The sequence below is a fragment of the Chrysemys picta genome, chromosome 12, assembly GCF_011386835.1.
Source record: "Chrysemys picta bellii isolate R12L10 chromosome 12, ASM1138683v2, whole genome shotgun sequence".
NCBI lineage: Eukaryota > Metazoa > Chordata > Testudines > Emydidae > Chrysemys > Chrysemys picta.
The window spans coordinates 1,983,926-1,996,234 of record NC_088802.1 but is presented as its reverse complement, the minus strand read 5'-3'; the positions used below and the strand labels follow the sequence as shown (position 1 = coordinate 1,996,234).

The 12,309-nt window shown below is 59.4% G+C and overlaps 1 protein-coding gene across 1 annotated transcript; it reads left to right on the top strand.

Moving 5' to 3' along the window:
* Positions 1-4,674: 4,674 nt before the first annotated feature.
* Positions 4,675-11,042, top strand: LOC101945641 (antigen-presenting glycoprotein CD1d-like). Its single transcript, XM_065563084.1, has 6 exons — positions 4,675-5,689; positions 5,907-6,185; positions 6,801-7,079; positions 7,480-7,776; positions 8,180-8,279; positions 9,445-11,042. Exons 1-6 carry the CDS (start codon positions 5,641-5,643, stop codon positions 9,482-9,484), a joined length of 1,044 nt encoding a protein of 347 aa, XP_065419156.1. The 5' UTR covers positions 4,675-5,640; the 3' UTR covers positions 9,485-11,042.
* Positions 11,043-12,309: the final 1,267 nt, after the last annotated feature.

Below are 12,309 nucleotides of genomic sequence, written 5' to 3'. Positions count from 1 at the left end.
GTGTGGGACAGACCATGAGGAGAGGATGCAAGGAGAGGTTCCTGTGGGAGAAGGGGTTCCTGTACCGAGAGTGGGCTCCCCCGGGGGAAGTGGAGTCGTGGGGGATCAGGAGGCAGCTGGTGGTTCCCCAGAAGTTTCGCCACAAGCTACTGTACCTGGCCCATGACATCCCTCTCGCAGGGCACCAGGGGATCCGGCGCACCAGGCAGAGGCTGCTACAGAACTTTTACTGGCCCGGGGTCTTCACCAACGTCCGGCAGTACTGCCGATCCTGTGACCCCTGCCAGAGGGTGGGGAAGGCCCGGGACAAGGGGAAGGCAGCATTGAGACCTTTGCCCATCATAGAGGAGCCTTTCCAGAAGGTGGCCATGGACATAGTGGGACCTCTCAGCAAGACGACCCGGTCTGGGAAGAAATACATCCTGGTGGTGGTAGATTTCGCCACCCGCTACCCCGAGGCAGTGCCCTTATCGTCCATTGAAGCAGACACTGTGGCGGATGCGCTGCTGACCATTTTCAGCCGAGTGGGGTTCCCCAAGGAAGTCTTGACGGACCAAGGGTCCAACTTCATGTCGGCCCTACTCCGGTGCTTGTGGGAGAGATGTGGGGTCCGGCACAACTGGGCCTCAGCATATCACCCCCAATCCAACGGGCTGGTGGAGAGGTTCAATGGGACGCTAAAAATGATGCTGAAAACATTTATGAATCAGCACCCGCAGGACTGGGACAAGTACTTACCTCACCTGCTGTTTGCGTACAGGGAGGTACCCCAGGAGTCTACCGGGTTTTCGCCTTTCGAACTGCTATATGGAAGGCGGGTAAGGGGGCCCCTGGACCTGATGAGAGACGAATGGGAGGGGAAGGCCACTCCTGACGGAGAGTCGGTGGTGGAGTATGTCCTGACCTTCCGGGAACGACTTGCCGAGCTCATGGGCCTGGCCAGGGAGAATCTGGCCAGAGCCCAGAGGAAGCAGAAGGTCTGGTATGACCGCACAGCACGGGCCCGCGCCTTCGCCACTGGGGATCAGGTGATGGTCCTCATACCCGTGAGGAAAAACAAACTCCAGGCCGCCTGGGAAGGGCCCTTCAAGGTTGTCAAGCAACTAAACGAGGTAAACTATGTGGTGGAGCTGTCGAACCGGGCACACCACCACCGGGTGTACCATGTGAATATGATGAAGCCATATTATGACAGGGGGAATATGGTATTGGCCGTGTGTGGACAGTGGGAGGGGCAGGGAGATGACCCTTTAGTAGATCTATTCCCTGGGACAAGAGTTGGCTTCCCCCTGGAAGCAATTCCCCTCTCTGATCGGCTAACCCCTGCCCAGCGAGCTGAGATCGGAGGGGTGCTGCATCTGTACCAGCAGCTGTTTTCCAACCAGCCTGGACGCACTAATCTGACTGTCCACCGGGTGCAGACAGGATCGCACCCGCCTATAAAATGCTCCCCCTTCCGAGCCACAGGGAAAACTGCTCAGGACCTGGAAAGAGAGGTCAATGACATGCTGGCTTTGGGGGTGATCCAGCCGTCTTCCAGCCCTTGGGCCTCGCCGGTGGTGCTGGTCCCCAAAAAGGACGGGTCGATCCGGTTCTGTGTGGACTATCGGAAGCTCAACGCCATCACTGTAGCCGATGCCTACCCCATGCCCAGGCCGGACGAGCTCCTAGACAAGCTGGGAGGTGCTCGGTACCTTACCACCATGGATCTTACAAAGGGCTACTGGCAAGTGCCGCTGGATGCAGATGCCAGGCTGAAATCGGCCTTTGTCACCCCTCTGGGGCTCTATGAGTTCCTGACCCTGCCCTTCGGCCTCAAGGGAGCGCCGGCCACCTTCCAGCGCCTGGTGGATCAGCTACTGAGGGGGATGGAGAGTTTTGCCGTGGCGTATATCGATGACATCTGTGTCTTTAGCCAGACCTGGGAGGACCACATATCCCAGGTTAGACAAGTGCTGGACCGACTCCAGAAGGCTGGGCTGACCGTAAAACCGGAGAAGTGCAAGGTGGGGATGGCTGAGGTATCCTACCTAGGCCACCGGGTGGGAAGCGGCTGCCTAAAGCCGGAACCAGCCAAAGTGGAGGTGATCAGAGACTGGCCCGCTCCTCAAACCAAAAAGCAGGTCCAAGCCTTTATTGGGATGGCAGGATACTATCGGAGGTTCGTGCCCCACTTTAGCGCCATAGCCGCCCCCATCACTGAGCTGTGCAAGAAGGGGAAGCCAGACAAAGTGGTCTGGACCGAGGAGTGCCAGGAGGCTCTCCGGGCGCTGAAGGAGGCTCTGGTCAGTGGCCCAGTTCTGGCAAACCCAGACTTTGACAAGCCCTTTATGGTGTTCACCGACGCCTCAGACACAGGACTGGGGGCGGTGTTAATGCAGGAGGATGAAAAGGGGGAGAGACACCCCATCGTGTACCTGAGCAAGAAGTTACTACCCCGGGAGCAGAACTACGCGGCCATCGAGAAGGAATGCCTGGCCATGGTGTGGGCCCTCAAGAAACTAGAGCCATATCTCTTTGGGCGTCACTTCACCGTGCACACCGACCACTCTCCCCTGACCTGGCTGCACCAGATGAAAGGAGCCAACGCCAAGCTCCTGAGATGGAGCCTGCTCCTGCAGGATTATGACATGGACGTGGTCCATGTGAAGGGACGTGACAACCTGATAGCGGACGCATTGTCCCGGAGAGGGAGCCCTGAACTTCCCCAGGTCACTGGTCAGAGTGACCCCGCTCAGTTCAGTCTCGAAGGGGGGAGAGATGTGACGGAGCAGGGAGCAGGGCAGATTTGACCTGGGAATGTTGCAGGGGGGTTGGAGTGGGGATGTGGGACTTCCCTTGAAGGAAGCTACCTGAGCTGTAACCTGAGCCAGGAACGGGGGTGGGGAGAATTAACACCTTCTGCCCGGGAGACTGAACAAAGGAGAGGAGCAGCGGGAGGAGTTTGGAGTTTAGTTTTCGGTTGGGGCTGGGTGGTGCAACGCAGGGAACCCCAAGCTGGGGTCTAAGCTCCCTGAACCTCCCAGAGGGACCTAATTGAGGGGGTCTGGTCGTACCTACACGCTCTGCTTGAGACTGTGTTCCTGTCCTTAAATAAACCTTCTGCTTTACTGGTTGGCTGAGAGTCGCAGTGAATCTCGGGAAGAGGGGTGCAGGGCCCTAACTCCCCCACAATCCGCAACACCACCCAGCCCGTGCACAGCCCAGCGCTCCCCGGCGACCCTACAATAACCACCCAGCCTGTCCGCAGCCCAGCGCTCCCCGGCGACCCTACAATAACCACCCAGCCTGTCCGCAGCCCAGCGCTCCCCGGCGACCCTACAATAACCACCCAGCCTGTCCGCAGCCCAGCGCTCCCCGGCGACCCTACAATAACCACCCAGCCTGTCCGCAGCCCAGCGCTCCCCGGCGACCCTACAATAACCACCCAGCCCGTGCACAGCCCAGCGCTCCCCGGCGACCCTACAATAACCACCCAGCCCGTGCACAGCCCAGCGCTCCCCGGCGACCCTACAATAACCACCCAGCCTGTCCGCAGCCCAGCGCTCCCCGGCGACCCTACAATAACCACCCAGCCTGTCCGCAGCCCAGCGCTCCCCGGCGACCCTACAATAACCACCCAGCCTGTGCACAGCCCAGCGCTCCCCAGCGACCCTACAATAACAACCCAGCCTGTCCCCAGCCCAGCGCTCCCCAGCAGGGGGCTCTCCCCAGGCAGTCAGGGCTCCCCATGGCCCCAGGGCGGCGCTAGGGGCTGGGCTGCAGGGGTCAGCAGGGGGCGAGGGCAGGAGAGGGTGGGGGAAGCAAGGAGTGAGGACGGGGCGGTGACAGCAGGGGGCGGGGTAAGGGCAGGAGGGGGTAACTGGGCAGGAGGGGGCGGGGTGAGAGCAGCAGGGGGCGAGGGCAGGAGGGGGTAGCAGGGGGCAGGAGGGGGTGGGGTGAGAGCAGCAGGGGGTGAGGGCAGGAGGGGGTAACGGGGCAGGAGAGGGCGGGGTGAGAGCAGCAGGGGGTGAGGGCAGGAGGGGGTAATGGGGCAGGAGGGGGCGGGGTGAGAGCAGCAGGGGGTGAGGGCAGGAGGGGGCAGCAGGGGGCAGGAGGGGGCGGGGTGAGAGCAGCAGGGGGTGAGGGCAGGAGGGGGCAGCAGGGGGCAGGAGGGGGCGGGGTGAGAGCAGCAGGGGGTGAGGGCAGGAGGGGGCAGCAGGGGGCAGGAGGGGGCGGGGTGAGAGCAGCAGGGGGTGAGGGCAGGAGGGGGTGGGGTGAGAGCAGGAGGGGGTGAGGGCAGGAGGGGGTAGGAGGGGGCAGGAGAGGGCGGGGTGAGAGCAGCAGGGGGTGAGGGCAGGAGGGGGTGGGGTGAGAGCAGGAGGGGGTGAGGGCAGGAGGGGGTAGGAGGGGGCAGGAGAGGGCGGGGTGAGAGCAGGAGGGGGTGAGGGCAGGAGGGGTAGCAGGGGGCAGGAGGGGGTGGGGTGAGAGCAGCAGGGGGCGAGGGTAGGAGGGGGTAGGAGGGGGCAGGAGAGGGCGGGGTGAGAGCAAGAGGGGGTGAGGGCAGGAGGGGTAGCAGGGGGCAGGAGGGGGTGGGGTGAGAGCAGCAGGGGGCGAGGGTAGGAGGGGGCAGCAGGGGGCGAGGGCAGGAGGGAGTAGCAGGGGGCGGTCCAGAAGAGCCTTTGTCCCATTTGGGGTGCGGGGGGGCGAGCGGAGAGCGCAGGTGCCAGCCCCCGCAGGGGGAGGCAGGCCTGGGGCCGGGGGGCGCACAGTGTAGTTGTTATTTGTCAACAAAAAACGTCCACCCCCCTGAGCGGCAGCGGCTTGGCCGGCAGGAGCGCTGCTCACACCCGCACTTTTCCTCGGTCACACTCATGTCCTTTGGGGGGGGGGTTGGTGCCAGTGCGGACACACCCGGAGTCTGCCGGGGACAGGGCCGGGTTCTGATCCCGCTGCCGGGGATCCCCCTCCCGCGCGGCCCCCGCTCCCCGACTCACTCTGCCCTCATTGGCTCGGGGCTGGCAGCAGGGCCGTCCTTACCCAAACCGCAACCGCGCAGGTGCGTCGGGTACCAGGAAAGTTGGGGCACCACATTGCCCCTAATTTCCTGGTGCCCTGCACGGCTGCGTGCTGCTCCAGCAGCCAGCCCGATCCCCCGGCCGGCTGAGCCGCCCACGAAAGCTGCCCCCGCCCTGCTCTGCCCCCGCCCCGCCTCTTCCCACCCCCACTCCACCCCAGCCCCACCCCCACTCCACCCCTGCCCCCGAGCTACGTCCCCGGGGACTGCAGCAGGGCTCGGGCGTGCCCTGCACTCCCCAGGTGGCAGGAAGTGGAGCGACCCAGCCCCAACCCGCTCCGCCAGCTCGTCCTGGGGGACGGTCCCCCCTCTAACCCCCAAGCCTGCTCTTGCTCCCCACACAGCTTGGGCACAGCCCCTCCTCGCGGAGCCTGGGTCCAGCTCCCCACAGGGGGACTGCGTAGGGCACCACAATGTCTAGTGACGGCCTCGGCTGGCAGCTGCGGGGACAGAGCTGAGGAAACAGAGAAAGAGAGAAGTTGGCGGTCTGAGCGGCGTGTGGGCTGAAAGCGCCTGGGGATCCTGGGCCCCTCGTCCCGCTGCCTGACGCCCACCAGAGCCCGGATCCCCCTTCCCCTGCCGGGATGCTGCTCGCTCTGCTGCTCCTCCCCTGGGCATGGGGGGCCCAGGCTGGTAAGTGGGGACCCCCCCTGCCGTTTTTGCTGACGGGATGCGTGGGGATGGTGTAGTACAAGGGCCAGGGTGGGGAAGTACCAGGCTGGGGGAGTAGGACGGGGGAGGCAGGTTAGGGATCACCAGGGTAACCCCGTAGTGCAAGATTGTAAACAGGACAGAGACTCATTAATCTCTCTCCCCACCCGCTTTGTCCTCCACTTGTTTCCTGCCCCAGCCTCCGCTCCTGTCCCCACAGCGTCTGTCACCCTCCGGCTGCTCCACATCAACGTCTTCCACAACGCCAGATCCATGGACATGTGGGGGATGGCCCTGCTGGGTGACCTGGAGACCCACTCCATGAACTGCAGCACCTGCGAGATCCGCTTCCTGCAGCCCTGGGCCCAGCAGGGCCTGACCCCGAAGCAGTGGCAGGACCTGGAGCTGCTGATCCATCGCTCCCTGTTCAGCTTCAGCCGGACTGTGAACACAATAGCCCAGCAGCAGGGAAAGGGCTGTGAGTATGGAGCGGTCTGAGGGGATCCCTCCCCCCACCCACCTGGGGTGCTGAGAACTGACACACTCACCACAGCCACTGAGTGTGTCACTGGGGGCAAGACAGCCAGTCCCTGGTCCTTTGGCTGATTGGAGCCGGCGTCCCCCAGAGGGAAACACCCATGTCCCATTCTCCACCCAGGTCTGGGGCCAGATTGGAGCCTGCACTTCCTAGAGGGGAAAGGCCCCATGTCCCACTCCCTGAGCCTAGGGACCTGGTCTTTCCTGACACGTACCCTGACCCTTTGAAAGCAGGTCATTTGGGGGGGGGTCTGTATCTCGGCAACCCTGTGACCAAGGGACCCCAAATTTGCACCACAAACTCTGCCTCAGGCCCCGATGTAACACAGCGATTTTCAAGCCAATCTGACTATGCCCGTGAAAAATCAGCTTTAAATAGAAACTGCAACTTACCCTTAACTCCAACCAGGGCCGTCCCACCATCCTGCCACCGTCGTGTGGCCCAACATCCTCATTGCACCTGACGTTATGTCTTTACTTCCCCCGTCTGTCTATTTCTGCCCCCTCCTGTGACCTCTGGACGCCCGTCCTCATCCCCCTGCCCTTCCTGTTCCAGACCCCATTGTTATCCAGGGCTCCCTCGGCTGCGAGCTGCACCCCAACGGCACCTCGAGGGGATTCTATGATATCGGAGTGAACGGCGAGGACTTCATCAGCTTTGATGCGGTGGCAGGGAAATGGGTCGCTCGGCAGGGGGACAAGCTGGCGCTCTACGCCCGGGACCTTCTCAACCAGGATAAGGCTGCAGCCATGACGCTTCAGTTTCTCCTGAGAACATCTGTCAATCAGCTCGAGAGCTTTGTCCAGCATGGGAAAGAGTCTCTGGAGAGACAAGGTGAGGCTGGACACCACTCACTGCCATGCAGCCACCTCTGGGGTAGGGTGTGTTTGCTGTTTATACAGGGATCCCTCACCTGGTACTGATATGCAGCCACCTCTGGGGTGGGGCACAGGGGCTGGTTATCCAGGGCCCCCTTGCCTGGTGTACAAATGCAGCTATATCTGGGGTGCAGCACAGTAGCCATATCATAGCTGCACTGCACAGCAGTTTAGGACAGGAAGTGAAGGGGGTTCCGTCACCACCGATAACTGCAGGGGGCAGAATTGGGGTCTGGCCAGGACAGCAGGGCCAACGCCTGACCCCGGGGAATGGAGCTGGGCTTGGCTAGTGAGTCCCTGAGGCTCAGACTGAATCATCCCCTCTCCCCCGCCCCGTCTCTCTCCTCCTGTCTCAGAGCGGCCGGTCGCCGTGGTGTTTGCCCGAGTGCCTCCCCCAGCCGGGACCCCCGCGCCGGTACTGCTGGTTTGCCGGGTCACCGGTTTCTACCCCCGGCCCGTGCACGTGGCCTGGCTGCAGGACGGGGAGGAGGTGGCTCCAGGCGGGTGGCTGAACTCCAGCGGGATCCTGCCCAACGCGGACCTGACCTACCAGCTGCGCAGCTCCCTGGCCGTGGGGCCGGGCGCCGGGCACAGCTACGCCTGCCGGGTGCAGCACAGCAGCCTGGGGGGCCGGAGCCTGCTGATCCCCTGGGGTAGGTGCACGTCCCCGGGGGGGGGCGGGGGGTCGTGGTCTCTGGGCGCTTTTCCTGCATGTCCTGAGTGGGACGGGGGTGGGTCCAGGCAGCGGGATTGGGGCGCAGGGAGGCAGAGGGGGTGAGTGGGGGTGTGGAGATGGATCAGGGGGAGCAGGATGGAGGAGCTGAGGGGAACGGGAGAAGACTGGGATGGGGGAGCAGGACTAGAGTGGGGGGAAGCTGAGGGGGTGGGAAGGTGGGGGGAGAAGGGGTGGGACTGCAGGGGAGGCTGAGGGAACAGGGTCGGGGGGGCTGAGGGCAGTGGGTCGGTTGAGATGATCGGGGGGGCTGCGGGGGAGGCTGAAGGAACAGGGCCCACACTCCTGTCCCCGTTCCCAGCACGGCACCCCCTGTGTTACAGAGCAGAGCAGGCCCTGGGGCCCCGGCCTGGTCGTGGGCATCACCCTGGGGGTTGTGGCCGTAGCCGCCGTGGCCGTGGTGCTGTGGCGGAGCAGACGCAAGTGAGTCCTCCCCTCTCTGGGGTGGGGGTGGGGCTGTTACACCCCCTGTGACGGTGCTGCCCGTGGGAGCCAGCTGAGGTCACTCAACGAGGGTGAACTGCAAACAGACCGGGGCAGACAAACCCCCAACGCTGGTGGATCCTCCAGTGCTGAGATTTACCAACCAGCCCAAAACAGCTTCTATAGAACCTCCCTGGTTACTCAGACGTCCAAACAACGCAGTTCCCTTAAAGTGCCCAGCCTCAGGCCTCCGTCCAGACACACGTCAGATATGATGATGATTACTGAAAATCTTATCTCATCAGATACAAGAAAAGGTTCTTCCAACCCCAAAGGATCAGCCACATACCCAGGTCCAATGATAACTTAGATCTTACCCAAAATACACGTTATAGCCAATTCTTATTAACTAAACTAAAATTTATTAAAAAAGAAAAGAGAGAGAGAGTGTTGGTTAAAAGATCAATATACAGACAGACTTGAATTCAATTCTTGAGGTTCAGACACAGCAGAGATGAGCTTGTAGTTGCCAAAAGTCCTTTTAGAAATAGTCCCGAGGCTATAGTCCAATGTCCATATTCAGGGTGGCTCCAGTCAGTGACTGGGGATCTCAATCCTTGTGGCTTAAGGTTTCCCCCTCTTGAAACCCAAAGCAGATCTGAGATGAAGCAGGATCATGTCCCAGGGTTCTTATACATTTCCAGCAGCTGCTTGGCCTGAGAAAACAATAGACTTAACTTTCCTTCTTTTAAACATCCTGGCAATTAGCACAGGGTCATTTATCCATTAAACAGTTCAGATCCAGGTCACCACAACCTTCAAAGAGACATACAGACAATAATTCTACTTCACTCAAGTGTCATCATAAATGTTAATATTCCTGATTTGATCTTTGAATTAAAGCTCTAGCAATAGACAAGACTTGTTTGCTGACATCCCAAGCCCTGAGCAAACATCTCCCCTTGAGATCTCTAACAATGCCGGCTGCATTTCAAAGCTCTATTCATTTACAGATCTTCCTAACCAGTCGCTAAAGTTCGGCCCTGGGTTAGGTCAGTCTGGGAGGTAATTAACTCTTTCTGACCCTGTCATCTTCCAATGAGATATTATATTACACTCAGAACGTCACACCCCCTAACCCATCCCCTCTGCTCTCTCCTTCCAGGGGCTACCAGGACGTTAGACCAGGGGAGTCCAGTCCCTGAGGGGGCGGCACCGGCCCTGGCTTGGGGATCAGCCCCTCTCCTGAGGACATGGAACTCAGGGCTGGGTTTGTGCCCGGCTCCAGAGCTGAGGGTGCCGAGGGCAGGACTGGATCGGGGCCCTGGGAGATCGGGGCCCAGGGTGGGGGGTGGGATTCTCCTCCCTCTAGGACTTTGGGGGCACGGTGGACACTTGGGGGCGCTGTGGGATTGCTGGGATCCAGGATCCATGGGGACCCGGCGCTGGCTGTGCCATTCAATAAACCCTTCAGGGAGGGGCTGTCCAGCAGGCCCCACCGGGGTTGTAGGAGCCAGACCTGGGTGCAGGGGTCAGACCCAGCTACATACACAAAGGCGATGGGCGCGGGTGGGGGCGTGGGACCCAGGAGGGCCCTGGCAGGGTGTCCAGGCTGAGCTGGGGTGCCCAGGTAGCAAGCGTGTTGCCCGTGGGACATAGGCCCAGCCACCCACACGGAGCCCTGATAACACTACGGCCCGCGGGGTGCCGGGGAGGCCGCTCCAAGCCGCTGGCTGGGCTGGGCTGAGAGCTCCTGGGGGCAGGGCCCCCCCAGAGCTGGGGGTGAGGGACCCGGGCTCCGGGGGTAGGTTCTGTCTGTTTGTTCCACGTCTGGGCAGCACCGAGCCCAAGGGGGTCCTGGGCACGACCAGGCTCCTCGGCCCTGCGGTGACACAGCGATAACAACAGTCCTGGCTGGGGAGGGGAAGTGGGTTTGAGTAGGGGGAGAGGGGGCTAGTCAGGACTCCTGGGTTCTATCCCAGCTCTGGGACCGGGCTGGGGTCCATTGGTTTAGAGCAGGGGGGCTGGGAGCCAGGACTCCTGGGTCCTGTCCCCAGTGTAGGAGGGGAGTGGGGTCCGGCTGGTTAGAGCAGTGGTGAGTGCGCTGACCAGCCTGTTACCAGGTAGAACAGCAGCCCAGAGATGGACAAATTCCCATCCAGACACCCGCTGCCAAGGGCTGTGTCTGCATGGCAGGGCCCGAGCGGTGCGGCTCCACCAACAGCCCAGTGTGGACGCAGCGCTGCCAGGAGGGGTGTATCCCCAGTGTGGGGCCAGCACCTCCCCGCACGGCACTCGCCCGGTCCACACCTGCCCTGTTCTGCAGAGCGACTGTGTGCACATGGGGGGTGTCAGAAACAGACACCTACGGGCAGCATCCGCCCCCTCCTGGGCAGCTGGAGTGAATCGTTCCCTGTGAGGGGGAAGAAGCTCAAATAACCTGGCTGGCACCTGAGCAAACGGACCAATAAGGAAAGAAAATTCTTTCCAATCTGGAGGGGTTGTTTGTGCCCTTTGTTTGTGCCCTGTCCGGACGGAGGGAGAGACCAGGAGGGACGTCTCCTGAAAGCCGGCCTGGAATGCTCCATCTAAGATTACAAACATGGTCAGTATGGGCAGGAAATGCGTTAGATTACCTTTTGTTTTAGCTTGTGACTTTTCCCTGTGCTAAGAGGGAAGTTTATTCCTGGCTTTTGTAACTGTGGGGAATCCTCTGTGTTTTAAATCTTTTTATTACCCTGTAAAGTCACCTTCCATCCTGAATTTGCAGGTGTGATTCTTTTCTTTTTCTTTAAAAAAGTTCTTCTTTCAAGGAAAGAATATGTTAGGAATGCCTAACCTAGTGAATGCTAATGGGAAGGGGGTAGGTTTAGCAGATAAAATAAAAAAAGAACAAGTTAAAAATCACTTAGAAAAGTTAGATGCCTGCAAGTCACCAGGGCCTGATGAAATGCATCCTAGAATACTCAAGGAGCTAATAGAGGAGGTATCTGAGCCTCTAGCTATTATCTTTGGAAAATCATGGGAGACGGGAGAGATTCCAGAAGACTGGAAAAGGGCAAATATAGTGCCCATCTATAAAAAGGGAAATAAAAACAACCCAGGAAACTACAGACCAGTGAGTTTAACTTCTGTGCCAGGGAAGATAATGGAGCAAGTAATTAAGGAAATCATCTGCAAACACTTGGAAGGTGGTAAGGTGATAGGGAACAGCCAGATTTGTGAAGAACAAATCATGTCAAACCAATCTGATAGCTTTCTTTGCCAGGATAACGAGCCTTGTGGATAAGGGTGAAGCGGTGGATGTGGTATACCTAGACTTTAGTAAGGCATTTGATATGGTCTCGCATGATATTCTTATTGATAAACTAGGCAAATACAATTTAGACGGGGCTACTATAAGGTGGGTGCATAACTGGCTGGATAACCGAACTCAGAGAGTTGTTGTTAATGGTTCCCAATCCTGCTGGAAAGGCGTAACGAGTGGGGTACCGCAGGGGTCTGTTTTGGGACCGGCTCTGTTCAATATCTTCATTAACGACTTAGATATTGGCATAGAAAGTACGCTTATTAAGTTTGCGGATGATACCAAACTGGGAGGGATTGCAACTGCTTTGGAGGACAGGGTCATAATTCAAAATGATCTGGACAAATTGGAGAAATGGTCTGAGTTAAACAGGATGAAGTTTAACAAAGACAAATGCAAAGTGCTCCACTTAGGAAGGAACAATCACTTTCACACGTACAGAATGGGAAGAGACTGTCTAGGAAGGAGTACGGCAGAAAGGGATCTAGGGGTTATAGTGGACCACAAGCTAAATATGAGTCAACAGTGTGATGCTGTTGCAAAAAAAGCAAACATGATTCTGGGATGTATTAACAGGTGTGTTATGAGCAAGACACAAGAAGTCATTCTTCCGCTCTACTCTGTGCTGGTTAGGCCTCAGCTGGAGTATTGTGTCCAGTTCTGGGCACCGCATTTCAAGAAAGATGTGGAGAAATTGGAGAGGGTCCAGAGAAGAGCAACAAG